At 48.8% G+C, this 21397-nt stretch overlaps 1 protein-coding gene across 1 annotated transcript in view; it reads left to right on the top strand.

Annotated features, from left to right (window-relative positions):
* LOC132514917 (bone morphogenetic protein 8B) overlaps positions 1-21397 on the top strand; it is a 40287-nt gene that overhangs the window by 3581 nt on the left and 15309 nt on the right. The window contains exons 2-3 of the mRNA XM_060140474.1: positions 19048-19237; positions 19671-19819. Coding sequence (XP_059996457.1) covers positions 19048-19237; positions 19671-19819 — 339 coding nt within the window. The remainder of the gene's footprint in view (positions 1-19047; positions 19238-19670; positions 19820-21397) is intronic.

The raw sequence follows: 21397 nt of genomic DNA, 5'->3' as shown, positions 1-21397 counted from the left end.
TAGAGTGAGAAACTGAGGCACAAACAGAACTGCAGGCAGAAGTGTAGCCAGAACTGGATGGGCCGTCTTCACTTTGGTCCTGACCCTTCCCTGGACTGGACTAATTCACTCCCGTGGTCCTGGGTGGCTGAGGACAGGGGTGGGGATGAGCTGAGGCTGTTGGATTCGGGAGACGCAGGGCTCAGTGCGAGCGAGGGACCTGGCCCGGGTGCTGCTCAGCCCCCTGACCTTCCCCTCCGTGAGCCCCAGGGTCACTTTCTTTGGTTCTTTAGTAGGCAATTCTTGCATATTTTCCTGAATTCACTCCACAAATTGTCATGTAGTACCTGCTCTGTGCCAGGCTCCCTTCTAGTTCCTGGAATATAACAGGGAATGAAACTAAGTCCCCCCTTGTGGAGCTGACCTTCCAGTGGGAGACAGAGACAGATAACAGTACATCAGCCACAAGGTGATTGTCACGTGGTCTAGACAGTGACGCCTCTCTCTGGAAACCGGGAGCGGATGGACAGTGGGAGGGCAGGCAGGACTGGGCTGGGGGTTCTGGGCTGGGGGTTCTGACCTGGGACTCAACAGAATTTGCATCTTGACTCCACCCACTACTCTCAGTGTGATCTGGATTTTCAGTCCACCTCTAGGAACCTCAGTCTTCTTCTCTGTAAAATGGAGATACTCATGGTACCCACCCTAGGGGCTGTTCAGGGATTGTGTGAGATGACACCCAGTGATGACCACATGCCCAGAACCTCCATGTCTGTCCTTTCATTTCATCTCACATTTACTGTCACATCTTTCTTTAAAAAGAGGACAGTGAGGGGGCTTCCCTGGTGGCACAGTGATTGAGAGTCCGCCTGCCAATGCAGGGGACGCGGGTTCATGCCCCGGTCCGGGAAGATCCCACATGCCACAGAGCTGCTGGGTCCGTGAGCCATGGCCGCTGGGCCTGCGCGTCCGGAGCCTGTGCTCTGCAACGGGAGAGGCCACAGCAGTGAGAGGCCCGCGTACCGCAAAAAAAAATAAAAATAAAAATAAAAAGAGGACAGTGAGGTTCAGGGTAGTTTGGTGGTTTTCCCAAGGTACACAGCAGGTTGTCTCCCTGCCTACACATCCTTTCCTCTTGTCCTACACAGAAGCTGCCTCTCCCCCTGGCCCAGGGCCCATCATTAGGTGCAGTACGTGCTGCTGAATTGGACTGTATTAAATGTGAGCATGTGTTGTAAACTAGGAACGTGATTATCTTTGTTTTGGGATTTATAGAACTGATGCATATTCATTGTAGAAAATTCATACCGTATAGATTCATTATAGAATTTCATGATAGAAAATTCAGACCATATGTCTAGAAACATATAATATGGAAGCTCCTAGTAATCCTCTGTCTACCTCAGGGAGAACCAATGTTTAGTCCTTTAGCTTAGCCCTTCCCCAGCAACCAGCCCTGATATTTTATCAATTTGTGTTATTATTTTTACAAAGTGGAATCTAAATGCCCACTGTTTTGCCATTTTGTCTTTCACTTAACAATAAATCCTTTATCCGTCTTGAAAGTGACTATTAAGTGACCACATTATTTTTCTTTTTAATCTATCTACCTTTTATTCATTTATTTTTATTTCAACTTTATTGAAGTATAATTGACATAAAATTGTAAGTTATTTAAAGTGTACATCAGGATGATTTACTATGCATATACATATAACATTCCCCCCATCTAGTTAATTAACACATTCATCACTTCACATATGTATTCTTTTTTGTGTGTGAGAACATTTAATTTCTACTCTTTTAGCAAATTTCAAAATTATATAATAGTGTTATCAACTATAGTCGCCACGTTTTACATTAGCTCCTCAGACCTTATTCAACTTACGGCTGAAAGTTTGTACCCTGTTACCAACCTCTCCCTATTTCCCCTACCCCCAGCTCCTGGCAACCACTTTTCTACTCTTCTGACTTTTTAACTTTTTAAAATCCACATATAAGTGATATCATGAAGTATTTGTCTTTCTCTGGCTTACTTCACTTAGCGTAATACCTTCAAGTTTCATCCACGTTGTCGTAAATGGAAGGATTTCCTTCTTTCTCATAGTTGAATAGCATTCCCTTGTGTGTGTGTGTGTGTGTGTGTGTGTGTGTGTGTGTGCGCGCACGCGCGCGCACGCGCCTTATCTTCTTTATCTATTCATCTGTAGATGGACACTGAGGTTATTTCCACGTCTCAGCTGTTGTGAATAATGCTGCAATGAACATGGGAGTGCAGATATCTTTTTTTAAATTACATATAATTGACATATAATATTATATCAGTTTCAGGTGTGCAACATAATGATTCAATACTTGTACATCTTGCAAAGTGACCACTACCATACTTACACTTTTTTCTCTTTGATATCCTGTTTTTATTTCCTTTGGACATATATCCAGAAGTGGGATTGCCGGATCATATGGTGGTTCTATTTTTAATTTTTTGAGGAACCTCCATATTATTTTCCATAGTGGCTGCACCAATTTACATTTCCACTAACAGTGCACAAGAGTTCCCGTTTTCCCACATTCTCACAAATACTTGTTATCACTTGTCTTTTTTTTTTTTTTTTTTGCAGTACGCGGGCCTCTCACTGTTGTGGCCTCTCCCGTCGCGGAGCACAGGCTCCGGACGCGCAGGCCCAGCGGCCATGGCTCACGGGCCCAGCCGCTCCGCGGCATGTGGGATCTTCCCGGACCCGGGCACGAACCCACGTCCCCCGCATCGGCAGGCGGACTCTCAACCACTGCGCCACCAGGGAAGCCCCGCTTGTCTTTTTGATAATAGCCATTCTAACAAGTGTGAGGTGATAGCTCATTGTGGTTTTGGTTTGCATTTCCCTGATGATTAGTGATGTTGAGCACCTTTTCATGTACATGTTGGACATTTGTATGTCTTCTTCAGAAAAATGTCTATTCAGTTCCTCTGCTCATTTAAAAAATTGGATTGTTTGTTTTTTTGCTATTGAGTTGTGTGTGTTCTTTATATATTTTGGATATTAACCCCTTATCAGAAATGTGGTTTGCAAATATTTTCTCCCATTCAGTAGGTTACCTTTTCATTTTGTTGATGGTTTCCAAAGGTATTTCTCTGTCCAAGAGTTGAAGGTGGGTCTCTTTTCTCCAAAACTCTGTTTGGCCACCAGAATGGTGTGCCCTGTGAATCCCTGATGCCTGGCTACTCCTCCCCGCCCACATCTTCACAGTCTTTTCTCACCCTTCTGAGATAAATGACTACTATTGCCCCTAGGTGACAGGGGAGAAGTCTAGTCTCAAAGAGTATAAGTGACTGGCCCAAGGTCCTAGGTGCCCAGATCCAAAGGAGCAGATATGAAAACTGGGTCACAGCAGTGAGGAAGGTTGGCCTTGGAGGTGGGAGAGCACAGTGGGGAAGACCAGGTTTTAATTCAGGGTCTGCTACTTGAGATCTGTGAGATTTTGTACAGGTTACTTGAAGTCTCAGCATCTCAGTTTCCTCATCTTTAAAATCAGGATAATAATACCTGTACCATAGTGCAATGGTTATACAGGTTAAGGCATTGAAAAACTTAGCAAGTGCCTGGCACCGCTCAGTAAACAGTAGCCAGAATTATGCGGAAGAGCCTGCTGTGTTTGTCTACCCTCCCGCCCCCATCATTTACTTGGGGACCTGGAGCCGAGTGGTAAGAACACGGTTCCAGGATCAGATCCCCATTCTGCCACTTGTTTTTAGTGGATGCTGTCGTGCTCCCCAGATATTCTCTTTGGGACTGCGTCACTTGTTGCACCAGCTGCTTGGAGGGTGGGCTGCTGACGGCTGGGTCCTTCTCTCGACATCAGTCCACCAGCTTCTTGCTCAAGGTTGGGCACCCTCCTTGAGGGCACCCCACATCCTGGCTTATTGGGGTATAAATGCCCAGCCCCCTTGCCTCAAGGAGGGACAACTGTGAAGGGCCATCAGGCCAGAGCTCCCCATGCAGATGGGATGGGCTGACCCTTTTGTGATCGCGTCAGCTGTTCAACTGTGCCCACTCCTGCTTGTTCCCTGCAAGAACACTCTCCACTAAACCTACCCACTCAGCCTGTTGCCCAGGAAGTCTGACCTAAGATATATTTATATGACTTTTGTGTAAGTTATTTACTGCTGTGTGCCTCAGGTTCCTCATCTGTAAAATGGGAGCGATAATAGTTCCTGCCTCCTAGGATGGCTATGAGCATTAAATGACTTACTCTATGTAAAGGACTCAAACAGTGCCTGGTAAATGCTCAGTAAATGTTAGCCTGGTTTGATTGTTTGTTTGTTTTTAGCCCAAGTCCAGCTGGTCAGTGACAAGACCAGAAGTAAAACCCAGTTATTTCCTTTAACTGCTGGCTCTGCCCCCTGAGCCGCAGCCGTTCCTTCAGAACAGTCTAGGGCTCTGAATACAGGAAGGGTTCTGGGGAAGCCAAAGGCTGCAAGACCCAGGTATGGAGAAGGTTGGATCCTTCAGTCTGAGGTCATTGCTTCACAAACACTCCTGGGAACCTACTGTGTGCTGTTGCCCTCCCTGGTTATCTTGGTGCCCACTCCAAAGCACGAGCCCCAGCCTAAGATCCGCTCATTACAGTGGGAAAGATAGGCCCACAGACAACTCAATGTAAATGATTGCAAAGTGGGAGAAATGGCCATTCCCCCACGCAGATACGAGCATAAAGGTTCAGTGCTGCAGAAGACAGACCAGGTCGCTCTCTCATTTGTGGGGGATGAACAAGGCCAGAAGAGGGGGAGGAATGAATGGCCTCCTGGCTGGGGGACAGAGAAGGCTTTGAAGGAGGTGGCATTGTGCTGGACCTTGAAAGAAGGGTAGAACTTAGTCAGAAGCGGGTGAAAGGAGAAGGTGTCCAGGCAGAGGGGAGGCATGGAGGTGAAAAAGCTCTCAGCCTGTTCTTGGAACTCCAGTTCCTCAAGTGAAAATCCACTCATGGCTTCTCCTGATTGGGCTCCTTCTGCGTGTTCCTTCTTGCCAGCCTGGCACTCGGCGTTTGACATTCTAGTCCAGCAGGACCCTGCGGTGTTCCCTTGACATGTCCCCAACCTGATGAGGCTGTGGATGGGGAGAAAGAATGTAGACTTTGGAGACAGACACACCTAGACTCTCATCCCACCTTGGGGGCTTCTGGGTGTGGTCTTGTGCAAATCAGTTAACTTCCTTGATCTTCGGTGTTCTCAGCTATAAAATGGGGTGAAGAATGCCTCTTTCACAGGGTTGCTGTGGTTGCCAGCCTCCAGTATAGTTCTCAATGATCCCTGCCTCCTGGTTTTCACACCCTTATGTCCTCCCACACTGGGCCAGCGCTGGTCTATGTGACCAATAGGATGTGACAATAGGGATGCTGTGTCACTTCCAAGATTAGGTTATAAAAACATTGCAGCTTCCGTCTTGGGCTCTACCTGCCACCCCCAAGATGACTCATTCTGAGGAAAGGTCATGTCGTGAGAGGTCCACATGAGGAGTCTTCTACCCTCAGCCACAAGTGTGAGCTTAGAAGTGGGTCTGTTCATCCCAGTCAAGTCTCCAGAGACCACAGCCCCACCTGACAGCTTGACTGTCACCTCATGAGAGACCCTGAGACAGAGCCACCCAGCTAAGCACCTGGATTCCTGACCCTCAGAAACCATGTGAAATAATAAGTGTTGGTTGTTTTCAGCTGCTATATTTGGGGTAATTTGTTACCCAGCAATAGATAACTAACACAGTTAGGTAAACATTAACAAAAATGGCCTGTGTAACGTGCCCAGGGTGGTGCCTGACATACAGTTCAGTGCTCGAAAAATGGGAGCTGACACATTATTTCCCACCTCCGTGCTTTGCCTCGGATACTTTACTCCATTTCTGCTTGTCAGAATTCTTCCACCACTCTCAACTATGTTTCCTAGAAAAGTGTTCTCTGACCACTCCTCCCCAAGGCACCTCCACGAGCGCCCTCCACCTCGATCATCTGTATTCCTCTTAGGAATGGAGTTGCTTTCTGCCTGTCTGATTCGGGGGCACGTCTAGTCCCTTTTTCTCCTACCCACCCCCCGGCCCTACTAAGAAACTATGAACAACCTCAGAACGGCGACCAAATCTGACTCTGGGCCTGGACGGGTGGCACATAAGCAGGGCCAGCCTCCCATCTTTTTTCTTTATTATTGCTTTTTTTTTTATAATTTGGCCATGCCACACGGCATGTGGGATCTTAGTTCCCTGACCAGGGATGGAACCGACGCCCTCTGCATTGGAAGCACAGAGTCTTAACCACTGGGCCGCCAGGGAGGTCCCTCCAGCCTCCCCGTCTTTGCAGATCACCCTGTCCCTCCCCTGAGACCCGAGTCCCTGCAGGGCCCTGCCTGGAGAACGGTGGCCTCAGCAGGCCACCTCTCAGGCGCCTGTTGATGGAAGAATCTTGTGGAGAGGTGATTCCCCCATACCAGTATCGCCACCCAGAAAGTCCAGGGCCACTCATTTTATATGGGCTCCAAGTCTGCAAGTCCACGTGAAGGGCCCCTAACTTGACACGTGACCCCAGCAAGTCTCTGCCCCTCTGGGCCTCAGTTTCCCATCTAGGCAGGGTTGCCACGAAGGCCTTTCCAGCTCCCACAGAAGAATGTGTCCCGCACCCTCCCTGCCCACTGATGGGGCTCCTCCAGGGCTGAGGCACAGGGCGGGAGGACACCCGCCACTCCTCACGGGCACCCATTCCCCACGGGAGAGAGGGGATGTGTCACCGTGACCACGTCTTTCTGGAAAGCCCCACAGTTCAGGTCTTTCCTGGGTTTGAACTGGAGGAACCGCATCCTTCTTGCTCACGTCTCCTTGGATCTATGTTTGGCCTTGGCGGGCTTGATGTGGTGCAGTGGGCAGGTTGTTCCCTTTTAATTTGGGCTCTGAAGCCGGCCGAGGCCTGGACAAGTAATTATAAGCACAGAGCCATTTATGGAAACAGCTCTTGAAAAAGTCAGTAATGAGAACTGACTAAAAATACCCCCAAAAGTGAAGCGGGGGGCCTGCTCTGGGCAGCGCTGAGATTCCTGGGCGGGAGGAAACCCTGAAGGGGCAGAACCGGGGGGTGATGGATTCTGCAGCTCACTCGGGACCCGCACGGGCCGCGGAGACCCGGGTGTTTCCTTAGGTCTGAGGGACCCCTCGGCCTTGTTACCGGCAGGACCAGCCAGACGGGCCCAGCCCATCCGCCTCCAGGGCCCCGAGGGAGCCTGTCCTCCACCTCGGGGGCCGGGCCGTGAACGGAGGTGAGTCCCACAGTAAAGTGAGAACATGGGTGGCTTGGGTTGGAAACCCTCGGTGACGTGGAAGCCACTCCCAGACCAGCAGGACGCCCCAGGCCAGGACTGCGCTGCTGGACGCTGAGCCGCTGTCCTGGGGACCAGGAGACCTTGGGATGAGGGGCCAGGCCTCCCCTCTCTGGGCCCCCGGGACACGAGGGGCTGGATGAGCAGACTACTGAGGCCTCCCGTTTCCACCCCACGTTGTTCAGTCTGTGTCCTCAAAGTGGTCACCGTCCAGAGGGCAGATGAACCAGGGACGGGGACCCCCGGGTCGGGGACAGGGAGAGCCCGGCAGGCTGATGTGTGTGGGCTCAGAGGCGGGCAAGGGGGCTTTCACAGCTGGACCGAGAAGAAAGTAGTCTTTATCCTTGGCGGGATGGGGCAACCCCGGAGAGAGCGGCTTCGGGGAGGGACTCCAGGGGGAGGGTGTTTGCACCAGAGGGCCCAGGAGGCCGTGAGGATGGGCAGGGCCAGCCTGTGTGGGTGAGGGGCGGAGGCTGGACAGCAGAGCCAAGCATAAGACCCTCCCATGGGCCCTGAGGGGCTGGGGAAGGGTTTGAGGGCAGGAAGGACTGTCAGGTCAGAAGATGCCATTCTGTCTCTCTTTCTAAAAATTTTATTGAAGTATAATTGATTTACAATGTTGTGGTAATTTCTGCTGTACAGCAAAGTGATTCAGTTATATATATTCTTTTTATATTCTTTTCCATTATACTTTATCACAGACGTTGAATATAGTTCCCTGTGCTATACAGTAGGACCTTGCTGTTTATCCATCCTATATATAATAGTCTACATCTGCTAATCCCAAACGCCCAATCCTTCCCTCCCCCACGCCCCCTTGGCAACCACAAATCTATTCTCTATGTCTGTGACTCTGTGTCATAGATAAGTTCATTTGTGTCATATTTTAGAGTCAACATATAAGTGATATGGTATTTGTCTTTCTCTTTCTGACTTACTTCGCTTAGTATGATAATGTTTAGGTCCATCCATGTTGCTGTAATGGCATTATTTTGTTCTTTTTTATATATATACCTCATCTTCTGTATCCATTCATCTGTTGATAGACATTTAGGTTGTTTCCATGTCTTGGCTATTGTAAATAGTGCTGCTGTGAATATAGGGGTGCATGTATCTTTTCAGATTATAGTTTTGTCTGGATATATGCCTAAGAAGAGAATTGCTGGATCATATGGTAGTTCTATTTTTAGTTTTTGAGGAACCTCCATACTGTTCTCCACAGTGGCTGCACCAATTTACATTCCCACCAACAGTGCAGGAGGGTTCCCTTTTCTCCACACCCTCTCCAGCATTTATTATTTGTAGACTTTTTAATGATGGCCATTCTGACCAGCGTGAGGTGGTACTGCATTGTAGTTTCGATTTGTATTTCTCTAATAATTAGTGATGATGATTATCTTTTCATGTGTCTATTGGATGTATGTCTTCTTTGGAGAAATGTCTATTTAGGTATTCTGCCCATTTTTTGATTGGGTTGTTTGTTGGTTTTTGTGTGTGTGTTATTGAATTGTATGAGCTGTTTATATATTTTGGAAATTAAGCCCTTATTGGTCCCATCATTTGCAAATATTTTCTCCCAGTCCATAGGTAGCTGTCAAGATTCCTTTTTTTTTTTCTTTTTGGCTGTGCCGTGCAGCATGTGGGATCTTAGTTCCCCAACCAGGGATCGAACCCAAGCCCCCTGCAGTGGAAGCGCATAGTCTTAACCACTGGACCACCAGGGAAGCAGATTCCATTCTCTTAATGGGCATGCTGAACTGGAAGAAGAGGGTGTCTTTTGAAACAAGATAAATTTTAGTAGAAACAAGACAGACTTGGGTTGTCTCAGTGACTCTAAATTTGGTCCAGGGCACAAAAATAGCCCGAGCCTTTATTGGTGTCAGGCTGGCGGATACAGGGTGTGACATCTAGAGATCTAGCCTGTGTGGAGGGTGCAGCCCTCAGACGTGGGAAGGCAGAACATGGATGGTGGCCGTGGTGGTGGAGGCTGCCTCGTGCCCCCGGCAGGCTCTTTCTGCAAATGTGGGATCTGGAGGCCTTTTTATCAGAGGCTGGAGGAGAAGGCCGAGGGTCTGAGACTGCTTATTTTCCTAGAGCCACAATAAGGGGTTAAGAAAGTAAACACTCTGACTGCTTCCCCAAGTGGAGCTTTGTAGAAAAGAAGGTACCTGTGGAACCAGCAGTGGCATCGTGCGTCCCCAGTGCTGGGCCCATGCCTCACCACTCAGGTATCTCAATGGAGCTGGCTGTCAAGAGTCTCTGTTCGCTTCAAGAAACTACAAGTGGCTTCCAACCCACCTCACAGGGTCATGAAGTGTCATAGCATCAGCAAGAGTTGCACTTTATTAAGTTCTTCCTAGGTCACAGAACTTCCTTGAATCACTGTGATGAATTCTTGAAGGCTGAGAAGTAGGATTTATTGTACATGAAACTGGCCTTGCTTCTCACTCCAGCCTCATCTTGGACACCTAGACCCTGGACCACTAGATTCCAGCCCTGTGGACCTCCTGGATGTTTCTCAAAGATTCAGGGCCTTTGCATTTGTGGTTCCATCTGCCTGGAAGGCTCTTCCACCACCTCTTCACATGACTGGTTTTTCTTCCCCCTCCAGACTTGACTGTTTATTTCCCTCATTTACCAGGGTTTAGAAGAGTGAATTGATTCCTAACATTCTGCAAAGGCGGTGGTTCTCAATCTCCCAGGAGACATTTGGCAATATCTGGAGACATTTTTGGTTGTCACAGCTGGGGAAGGGAAGGTGATGCCACCGGCATCTAGTGTGCAGAGGCCAGGGATGCTACTAAATATTCTACAATACACTGTACAGTCATCCACAGCAAAGAATTATCACCCACAACAAAGAATCATCTGGCCCAAAATGTCAATAGTGCCAAGTTTGAGAAATTCTGTCCAAAGATGACCAATGTTGCTGCTGCTGACCTAATGGATGTTAATATACGTGATACTTTTCAATCTATTACCGTTCTCTCTGATGCTCAAATTGTCCCTTCCATGGCTATTATGAAGCCTCTTCAGGTTAGCTTCAGAGTACTTTTAACTCTCTCCTAGGAGGTTCAGGGAGCTTCCTTGCCTTCTGGGATGAGATGTTCCAGGCTGTGCTTATGCATTTCCTGCCCTGGGTCAGAAATGGGTCATTTCTCTAAGAGCCCTCGTGCCTGTGGTGGAGTTGATCATTTAAGACTACACTCGGGGCATTAGAGCTCCCCACTGTCCCTCCTTGGCCACAATTTCTAGGCTTTTTCAGTGGACAGAGCTAGGGAATATGTATTTTCTAAGAGAAAAAAAATCATGAGTTCAAACAAATATTTCCTTTTTTAAAAAAATTATTATTTTTTGGCCACGCCAGGCAACATGCAGGATCTCAGTTCCCTGATCAGGGATCAAACCTGTGCCCCCTGCAATGGAAGTGCGGAGTCTTAACCACTGGACGACCAGGGAATTCCCGAAACTAATATTTCTTCTTTTTTTTTTTTTTTAATATTTATTTATTTATTTATTTTAGTTTTGTCTGCGTCAGGTCTTAGTTGCCCCACGCGGGATCTTCATTGCGGCATGTGGGATCCTCGGCTGTGGCGCGCGGGCTCCTCTTTGTTTGTGGCCCGCATGCTCAGTAGTTGTGCAAGTGAACTTAGTTGCCCCGCAGCATGTGGGATCTTAGTTCCCCAACCAAGGATCAAACCTGCGTTCCCTGCATTTGAAGGCGGATTCTTAACCACTGGACCACGAGAGAAGTCCCCAAATATTTCTTTTTTTTTTTTTTCTTTTTTGCGCTACGTGGGCCTCTCACTGTTGTGGCCTCTCCCGTTGCGGAGCACAGGCTCTGGATGTGCAGGCTCAGCGGCCATGGCTCACGGGCCTAGCCGCTCCGTGGCATGTGGGATCTTCCTGGACCAGGGCACGAACCCGTGTCCCCTGCATCGGCAGGCGGACTCTCAACCACTGCGCCACCAGGGAAGCCCAATATTTCTCTTTTTTAATTTTTGTTTTATATTGGAGTATAGTTGATTAACAATGTTGTCAGGTGTACAGCAAAGTGATTCAGTTATACATACACGTGTCTATTCTTTTTCAAGTTCTTTTCCCATTTAGATTATTACAGAATATTGAGCAGAGTTCCCTGTGCTATACAGTAGGTCCTTGTTGGTTATCTATTTTAAATATAGCAGTGTGTATATGTCAATCCCAAACTCCCAATCTATCCCTCAAACTAATATTTCCAATTCAAGCTTAGGATTGTAGACTTACTTAAATTCTTTTTTTTCTATTTTATATTTCTATTTTCTTTTGCACTGAATAATTTGGTCCTAACAACATTAATATGATAGTCGTTTGCTTTATCCTACAAGTATATATATATATATATATATATATATATATAAAACTTATATATATATTATATATATAAACATATCCTACACGTATAATAGGTGTAGAATAACGTCATCATAGCAATATGATTACTGAAAAATTAAGATTTATTTTTAGTTTATTTTGTCCTTAAGCTATCCCACTAGGGATATACAGTCAAATTACTCTGTTTGAAAATGACTTGAAGTAATTCCTCACTGTGTGGGTAAGCCACCAACTCAATATACCCACCATTTATTTACTTTATTCTGCATTTTAGTCTTAGGTATTACTCTTTGTTTTTGTATTTTGAATTATTCTTGTTTTATACTTATGTGAAATATCTACAAAATTTACAAAGCAAGGGACATTCAGAGAGGCCTGGCTTCCATGCCTGTCTCCTACACTCTGTCTCTGTTCTCTTCCTCCAGCAAAAGATAACTACATTTTTTAAGTTGAAATATAGTTGACATACAATATTATGTTAGTTTCAAGTATACTACATAGTGATTTGACATGTGCACACATGATGAAATGATCACTGTAAGTCTAGTAACCATCTGTCCCCATACAAAGTTATTACAATATTATTGACCGTATTCTTTATGCTGTATATTACACCCCATGACTTATTTATTATAATAACTGCAGATTTTTATCTCTTAATCCCCTTCACCTATTTCACCCACTCCAACTATTTTTTAATTAATTTATTAATTTGTAGTTTATCTCCGTTTTAAAAATACAATTACATATATACGTACCTATGATGTGTATGCATTTTTATAATATTTGTATTTTGATCTGTTCTTAGATAAAAGGTATATTATCTGTACTGTTCACCTTAGTTCTCTTTAAAAAAAACTGTCTCCTGGAGATCACTTTATTGCAGAATATAGATGATCTCTTTGTTCTAATTTACAGCTGTTTAGTACCCCATCATGAAGAGGTACCGTGGTTCATTTATTCCATCTTCTGTTGATAGACATTTGGGTTGTTTCCAGTCTTTTTCTGTAACAAGTTACAAAATTGGGTCATAACAAATAGTCTTGTATGTACATTTTTTTGTATTTTTGTGAGTGTGTCTTTGGGACAATTTCTTAGAAATGAGGTGTTTGGGTCAAAACATGTATAATTTTGCTAGATATTGCCAGATTCCGCTCCATAGGGATTATGCCATTTTGCGTTCCTGCCAGCAATGCACGAGTGCTTGATCCAGTCTTAGAGTGTCTCTCTGGAAAGATTTTTCCAAAGTACCACATCTAAAGTAACCCCACACTGGGGGCTTCCTTGGTGGCGCAGTGGTTGGGAATCCACCTGCCAATGCAGGAGACACGGGTTTGAGCCCTGATCCGGGAAGATCCCACATGCCACGGAGCAGCTAAGCCTGTGCGCCACAACTACTGAGCCTGCACTCTAAAGCCCACAAGCCACATCTACTGAGACTGCATGCCACAACTACTGAAGCCCGTGCACCTAGAGCCTGTGCCCCACAACAAGAGAAGCCACCACAATGAGAAGCCCACGCACCCTGCAATGAAGAGTAGCCCCCGCTCACTGTAACTAGAGAAAGCCCACGTGCAGGAAGGAAGACACAATGCAGCCAAAAATAAATAAATAAATAAATAAAATTTATTTTTTTAAAAAATAAAGTAACCCCACACTGAACTGGAACTAAAGGTATAACTCCAATTTTTAAAATAGATATATCCAGAAAAAGTAGAAATAAATACAGATGTGTGTTTATGCCTGGGTTAGTATACACACATATATTTCCTAGCTCTGTCCACTGAGAGCGCCTAAAAGCATGACACTTTATTTTAATGAGCACACCCTGTGCTCAGAGCTTGGTGTTTAAATCCCCATTCTATAAATGGTAAATGAAATGAACCAGAGCTCCTTGGAGAAGTGACTGATGTCAGTGGTGGGGAATGGGAAATCACAAGATGGGCCTGGAACATCTGGTGGTGCCAGACAATTAGGAAGTACTCAAAAAAAGGATGGGGGGGCGTGTCAAAGGGACAAGGGGCCAACCCAAAGATGCTCCCAAGGGGCAAAGCTAGAACAATCTGAGCAACAATTGTATTGGATTATAACCCGCAGAATAAATGAGATATCCGTGAACCCATAATGATATAAATAAATAACAGAATAATTATGGGAAGAAGGGCAAGCCTTCCTTTCAAAAGAATTCCAATTAATAAAAGTAGAGGGAAAGAAGGAAATAGGAAATCACTATTGCAGATATTACAGTAATAATTGCTAAAATTAGTGGGCAAAAGTTTGAGGAGAAATATACGTGCAAATCTCAAAATCTCTCCCTAAAGATAGTTATTATTTCCAAAAGAAAAATAATGACATTACAGTGAAGATACCTGGCAGATACCACCTTAACCAAAGAATTAGTTAACATCACTAGTAATTATATATATATGTATATATATATAATGTCAGTATATTGACATTATATCATCCAATTTGACGTGCTTAGAAGAAGACACAAATTCTGAGGTGGATTTCTCCAAAATCCGTAACTTCAATTTAATAATGAGAAAACATCAGCTAAACCCAAATTGAGGGACAGCCTACAAAATACCTGGCCAGTGCTCTTCATAAGAAAGGGCATGAAAGACAAGGAATGGCTTAGCACTTGTTACAGGTCAGAGCACATCAGGGAGACCTAACAGTGAAATGTGATGTGGGATCCAGGATTGAATCCTGGAACAGAAAAAGGGCATAAGTTGGAAAACCGGCAAAATTCTAGAAAAGTCTGTAGTGTACTTAATAATATCGTACCAATATCAGTTTCCTGGTTTTGGTCATTATGCTGTGCTTTGGTTATGTAAGATGGTTATCATTAGGGAAAGCTGGGTAAAGAGTATATGGGTGGGGAGGGTGGGAGGGAGGGAGACGCAACAGGGAAGACATATGGGAACATATGTTTATGTATGACTGATTCACTTTGTTATAAAGCAGAAACTAACACACCATTGTAAAGCAATTATACCCCAATAAAGATGTAAAAAAAAAAAAAAAAGAGTATATGGGAAGTTTCTTGCAATAATTCTTGCAACAATTTTCTCTGAATCTAAATAATCTAAAATTACTACAAAATAAAGTTAGAAACATAAAGTAACCCCACACACCCTCCCTGCATTATCCCCAATCCCACCTCTCTCTTGGTGTCCTTCACAGGGCTCGTCGCATACAATGACTTTGTTTGTTCACTCTTTCCTACCTGACTTCCCCCCTGCACATAAACTTCACAGGCACAGGGCCACAGTTTCCCCAGTGCCTAAATACTGACTTGCGTTCAATAAACACTGCTTTCAAATGTGTTGCATACACAAATTAATTAGTATTCCTAGATGTGCTTGGGAAAAATGAAGGGAAAAGTGAGTGTTCTAGAAGACCTCCAGAGCATGAGAAGGCAGCAGTGTCAGGAGTCTTCTCCCACGTGCCCAAAGGTGAACGTATAGGACCCCCCTCCACCCCCACCAGATTAGGAATTCCTACCCCAGATTCTGCAGAGAGGGGGAATAATTTACTATCCTCTTGCTTCAAACTCAGCAGTCCCCCCAGGACGACCACGGAGAGAGGATTCTTGGCAGGACTTAGATGGCCAGGATCCAGAACATAGGCCAGGCAGGGAGCACCCCTTTCCCTGCACCCCCCAGCCTGTCTTAATCTGCCAGGGGACCCGGGAATGAACTTCCCAATTCCACAACCTGCAGCAAATTTTACCAGGAAAACCCAAGAAATCACATTGTGCAGACCTCGGCCTTTCCCCTAAATTCCCTCTACAGAGCATCCCACAGTAGCAGCGGGGCAGGAAGCAGAGACCTGCCAACTCCAAGGTGGAGGGCTTATGCTGTTTTGTAGCCTTGGACGGTGGAGGGCCACTGCAGTGAAAAGGAGCCCAGATGGGAGCCAGGACTCCTGGGATCTGTCTCCACGTGTGCATAAAAGTGAGAGGAGACTGTGTGCAGTGATCTGTCCTTTGAGCTCTGATGTTTTGGAATCTTCAGCACTTTCATAAAGAAGGGATCAGTTTTTGCTTTGTGCCTGAGCTGGAACGCAGTGGACGGCACCACTGACATTGCTGAAGGGCTGCCTCTGCAGGCCTGGGCATGTTTGGGAGATTCCAGACCTTGGTTATAGGGGAAGGTGGAAGCTGGGCATGAATGTGCACCAAAAAGGAAATGCTCCTGAATAATAGGTTAGAAGCATTTGCTGGACCACACCAAGTGCGGCCGCAGTAGCAGACAGGGCTTTTTACACTTTAACTTCAATTTCATCTCTGTAGCAAACACTTTGCAGATGTGGATTCCGAGGCCCACGGATCACGTGTCTTCACAAAGGTCAGACAGGTGGAAAGGAGGCAATCTGAAGCCATCCAAATGCCATTCGGATGCATTGATATATTCTTATTTTATATAATCTTTCATTTCATACTTTTATTTAGAGGAAGAAATCTGAATGTCTCTCTTTTCTCTTCCATGGCTTTTGAGTCTCACACATGAAACTCCCAATGGTGCTGGCAGGATGTTATTACTTTGACATGTCAACTAAGTTAGGAAATTAGAGGTCAACACCCCTCCCACCCCCTAAGGAATGGCCATCCCTCCTATCCCATGACCCTTGTCCTTTTTAAAGCCCTTTCACAGCCTTATGTGGAAAGGATCCTAGGATCCCCACTTCCCAGATGAGCAGACTGAGGCCACCCAGGGTAAGTACCTGATTGCTGACAGGGTCAGGGCTGGGACCAGAAGCCCCAGCTGCAGGTCAGAGCATCTACCCTTCTCCATGCTGTTTTAGTGGCTAAAGCAGGGGCAGTCAGCCCAGGAACTACCATAGGGGACATCTAGGTCCCAACAAATTTTGTTTCTTAACACCAGCTCTTGAGAAACATCTTCCCCTAATCCACAGAAGCAACTACTGAAAAGCTGTACATTCACGTGGTTCCAGCAATGAAATGGGGTGCTCTCCTTTGGCTACTTACGGTAATGTCCAGTTTAATGACGCATCCCAGAAGTTTTATCAATTTCCGATGAAAATCATTTTCCTAAAAATGTCCCACCTCTAATGCTTGCCTGGAACACTGGGGCAGGCAGTTTCCCGTGCTGGAACTATTGAGCAGGGGTGGGGGGTTGGTGGGGGCATGTATCGATTTCACGAACCCACAGGACAGAAGCTTGGATCTGAGGTCAGTCCAGGTGAAGAGGGCTCGACTCAGCACAGGCGGGCCCCCAGGTCAGCAAGGGAGGGAGGCCACAGAGCTCGGTGCCCGCAGGAGCTGGCAGGTTTGTGATTGTTCCCTCAGTCCTGGATCCAACATGAGTCAGTGTCAGGCCTGCAGACAGAGGATCCCAGTGACCCACCAAGGATCACCCACTGTGCCTTGGGGGCAGACATACTTAAGAATGCTTTGAGAGGGGTCGGGCTCAGGGCGTGGCTGAGTGACCCCTCCTTATTCTTGGGGTCACACCCTGTGACAGCCAACAGCCTGGACCTATTTCATCCTGCAGATCAGGGATGCTTACACAGCCATGTAACCGAGGTGGTCTCTGCAGTTACCGAATCCATGGAAATTGTCCCCAAAGCTCTGTGTCTGAGTGTGTAGGGAGGAGGGGACTCGTGCGGTGATATTCATGGCAAGCATCACTCGGCAAAGGTCCAGAACCCTGCCCTCCACATCCTGCCTCTGTGGGAGGACCCAGATCCGGCCTGTGTCACGCTGCCCCTGAAACAGCCTGGCTCGTAGGTGGGCATTTGCTGCGGGTCCAGCACCCTGTCAGATGATGGAGGTTCTGTTTCCTCTCCTCCCTGGTCGGGATGAAACGCCCATCTCCTGCCCAAACATGTGTCCACTGGCCCCGCCCAGCACAGCTGTTTGCCCATCCATCACCGGACCAGGTCTCCACCGCAAGGACAGGAAGTGCTCCCACATCCGCCTCTGCCACCAGCCTGGTGACTTGTGGTCGCTGAGTACAGTAGTCAGAGAATTTTTAAAAAGACTCACAGACATGTAATTAAAATCTCAGTGTTGGTTTTGGGGGAAGGCTCTGGGAGGCTCCCGCCCCTGCTTTGCGGAAACACGGATTTTTAGTGTTTGAAAGTGACAGGAGGCTAAAGTGAGACGCTCTAAATATACTGTCCTGGGCATTTCCGGGCAGCTGGGGAAATATGGGGTTTATTCTGCTCCTGCGGTCTCTTGCCCAGACTGTTAGAGCAGCCCTGCCGCTGGCCTGCCTCGGGTCCCCTCCAGCCTGGGCTTTACCCTCGCCTCCACACATAGCTTCCACTCTACCCTTAAACCACACTTCCTTGCTGCCCAGAGCCCTGACGCCCCATTGGCCAGAGCACAGCCCACGCTCCGAGGCCAGAATTCCAGCTCTCCGCAGTTAGGCCACAGCCAGACTTATGCCCTGAGCCGCACATTGCGGGATGGTGGGCGGCCCCAGCATCTCACACCTGTGCAGGACCTCTGTCTAGAATGTCTTCTCCCCCACCTTATCCACCTACCAAGAGTCAGTCCTATCCTTCAAGGCCAGTTCAGGTGTCACCTCCTCCGGGAAGCCTGCTCAGATCATGCCATGGGACCCTCCAGCTTCCCCAGCACTTGACCCAGCATCTCCAGGAGCTGTCATCCTACCTCGCCTCTTCCTGGTTCTTTCCGTGTCTCCCTCCGGCCCCGCTTCCTGCTTCGCCTTGTTCCAAAGAGGGTCCTGCCGTCCTTCCACCCTTTGCTGGGCTTTATGGCTGTTGTTTTCCCTGCCGGTGCTGTCGTTCCTCGGCTCTAGGCCTTTGCTCAGGCTGGACCCTGCCTCTGCAGCGTCCTTCTCCCTTGACATCGTGGCACATTCACTCTCACCCCTCAAGGCCCAGCTCCAAAGCCCTCTGTCCCCTCAACTCCCATCCACATACCGGCTGACTCCGGGAGCCCCGTCCTGCCCAGGTGCACTCAGCTATGTCCCTGCTGCCACCGTGGCCCTTTTCTGCCTTGGGTCTGATGTCCATCTCCCCAGAGGAGGGACCTGCCCTGTGCCCATCTGTGGGTCCCAGAGCCAGCAGGGTGCTGAGCGGGGCAGGCTGGGTTTGGGGCTTGCGGACCAGACATGGACACTGCCCTTGTGGCACCGCCGTGTGCCAGGTGCCGTGCCGGGCGCCTCACGACACAGCTCCCCGAGCCCTCTCGGCACCCAGGAGGCAGAGCTGGGACAAGCCTGTTCTCGAGCAGGGAGCGGTCCCACCCAGACTGCCCAGGCCCCCAGATCCCACCCGGCCCTGCCCACCCCGGAGCCCGAGCGGGAACCACAAGTGACCGCCAGTCCCACTTTGTCTTGCAGTGGAGCGGGACCGCACCCTGGGCCACCAGGAGCCCCAGTGGAAGGAGTTCCGCTTTGACCTGACCCAGATCCCGGCGGGGGAGGCCGTCACGGCCGCGGAGTTCCGGATTTACAAGCTGCCCAGTACCCACCTGCTCAACTGGACCCTCCACGTCAGCATGTTCCAGGTGGTCCTGGAGCAGTCCAACAGGTGCCTGCCCTGCGCCCCGCGGGCCCGCTCAAGCCTCTGTCGGAGGGTCCGGCCCAACCCTGGGTGCCAGGGGGGACATTTCCCAGAGGACAGAAGGGGAGCTTCCTGGGCAGCCCACCCTCAAAGGACAAAGATGGTTGGCCCGAGGCCTTGTGTCACCGTGGGGAGAGGCCCAGCATCAGTCCTGGATTCAAGTCCCCATCCTACTGTCCTAGCTGTGGGACATGGGCAGGTCACTGAGCACCTGAGCCTCAGTTTCCGCATCTGTACATGGGCACAGTAACACCTTTGTACAGTAGACGCAGTGAGAAAAGGAATGTAAGGCCCCAGAGCCAGGCGGGGTAGATGCCCCACTAATGGTCCCCCAGGAGGGCACTGGAAACACAAAGGCAGCTGTGCCGGCCCTCAGTTAATTGTTCTTTTGTGTCCACAGGGAGTCTGACTTGTTCTTTTTGGATCTTCAGACGCTCCGATCTGGGGACGAGGGCTGGCTGGTGTTGGACGTGACAGCAGCCAGTGACCGCTGGCTCTTGAACCGTAACAAGGACCTGGGACTCCGCCTCTATGTGGAAACAGATGATGGTAAGACTCGGGTCAGCAGCGAACCTTCCCCTGGGGGCTCCTCCGAGGAAGCTGCTGGCGGCAGGCGCAGCTCGAGCCCCTCACGTGGCCCTGGAGGCCTGGCCTTTTCCACCTGTGCCGCTGGGGGATACCTCCACCCCTCTGTGGGGGCTCAGTGGGTAGAGAGTGAGGTTCCCGCAGTGCAGGACAGCAGGAGACCCCCTACCAGCCGAGAGTCCCTCCTCTCCTTCTGCAGGACCAACAGTTGTGTTGCTCAGAGTGAGTCCATGTTTTCCCTCCCCAAGAAATGGGAGATTCTTTCTACTCTACGGAGCTGCCTTCTGCACCAGGAGTTTCCGTCCTGGGCTGGGCGAGGGGAAGCGCTCACACCCTCAGGCTCTGAGGCAGAGGCCTGGGTGTGAATCTCGGCTCTGCAGCCTTCTAACTCGGTGACCTTGGCAGGTCACTTACCTTCCTAAGCCTCGGTTTCCTCATCTGTAGAATGAGGATTCACACCTTCATTCATTTAGCAGGTGTTTGGGGGGGAGCCTCCTGGTGGGCCCAGGGTTGGTGTGTCTGTGGTACAGCGGGGACCACAGGGGGCTGGGCAACAGCTGTGAGGAGGCTGAGAGAGGTGGGCAAAACAGTAACTCTGAAATAAATGTCATCTTATTTAATAGCAGTGGAGGGGGACAGGATCTGATTCAGCGTTCTATAAAACAACCCTCTGAGACACTCCCCCTCAAGGGGGTGTAGCATCTCTCCCCCTCCTTCAGTGTGGGCTGCGCTTACAGACTTGCTTCCCAAAGTATGCCGGGGGCTGGGGCAGTACCTTTGCAGGGGCAACCTGAGCGGCACCCCTCAGCCGGGTGCTCAGGCTCCCATGAACACGTCATGTAGCTCCCAGACACCCTTGATCTGACAGAGTGGGAACAGCACTTCACCTCCATGGTCTTCGTCCCCAAAACCCAGAACCCCAGTCTCACCATGAGAAAAACATCAGACAACCTGAAACTGAAGGACATTCTACAGAACACCTGCCTGACCAGTACTTCTAAAAACTGTCAAGGTCATCAAAAAACACGGGAGGTCTGAGAAATTGTAACAGCCCAGAGGTGCCTAAGGAGTTGTGATGACTATATGCCAATGTGGGACCCTGGGTGGGATCCTGGAAAAAAGACACTGGAAAACTAATGAAATCTGAATAGATCGTGATGTTTAGTAAATAATAAGATACCAGTATTGGTTGATTAGTTGTGACAAATGTGGTTCCAGGACAGTACGTGCTGGGGACACAGGTGTGGGAACCGCTGACGTGCAGGTGGATCTGGGGGCGGGGGGACGGGAGTAGCGCGCCGGGGAGGAAGGGTGACGATGGAGAGGAAAGAGACGGCGCCCAGGCTTCTCCGGAGGGACGTCGCCTCGGGGCCTGCGTGCGCCGGTCCCCGGATCCCTCCAGTCCCGCCTGACGGTCCGGACCGGTCCCGCCTCCCGCCTTCGCGGCCCGGGAAGCGCGGAGACGGAGCGGGGCGGCGGAGGAGCCAGCCGGGCGGCCGCATCACCGCCGGGGGCCCCCTGCCCTGTGACGCGCGGGCGGGG

The sequence above is a fragment of the Lagenorhynchus albirostris genome, chromosome 2 (assembly GCF_949774975.1).
Source record: "Lagenorhynchus albirostris chromosome 2, mLagAlb1.1, whole genome shotgun sequence".
NCBI classification, from domain to species: Eukaryota; Metazoa; Chordata; class Mammalia; order Artiodactyla; family Delphinidae; genus Lagenorhynchus; species Lagenorhynchus albirostris.
This window is presented reverse-complemented; position numbering and strand designations above follow the sequence as displayed.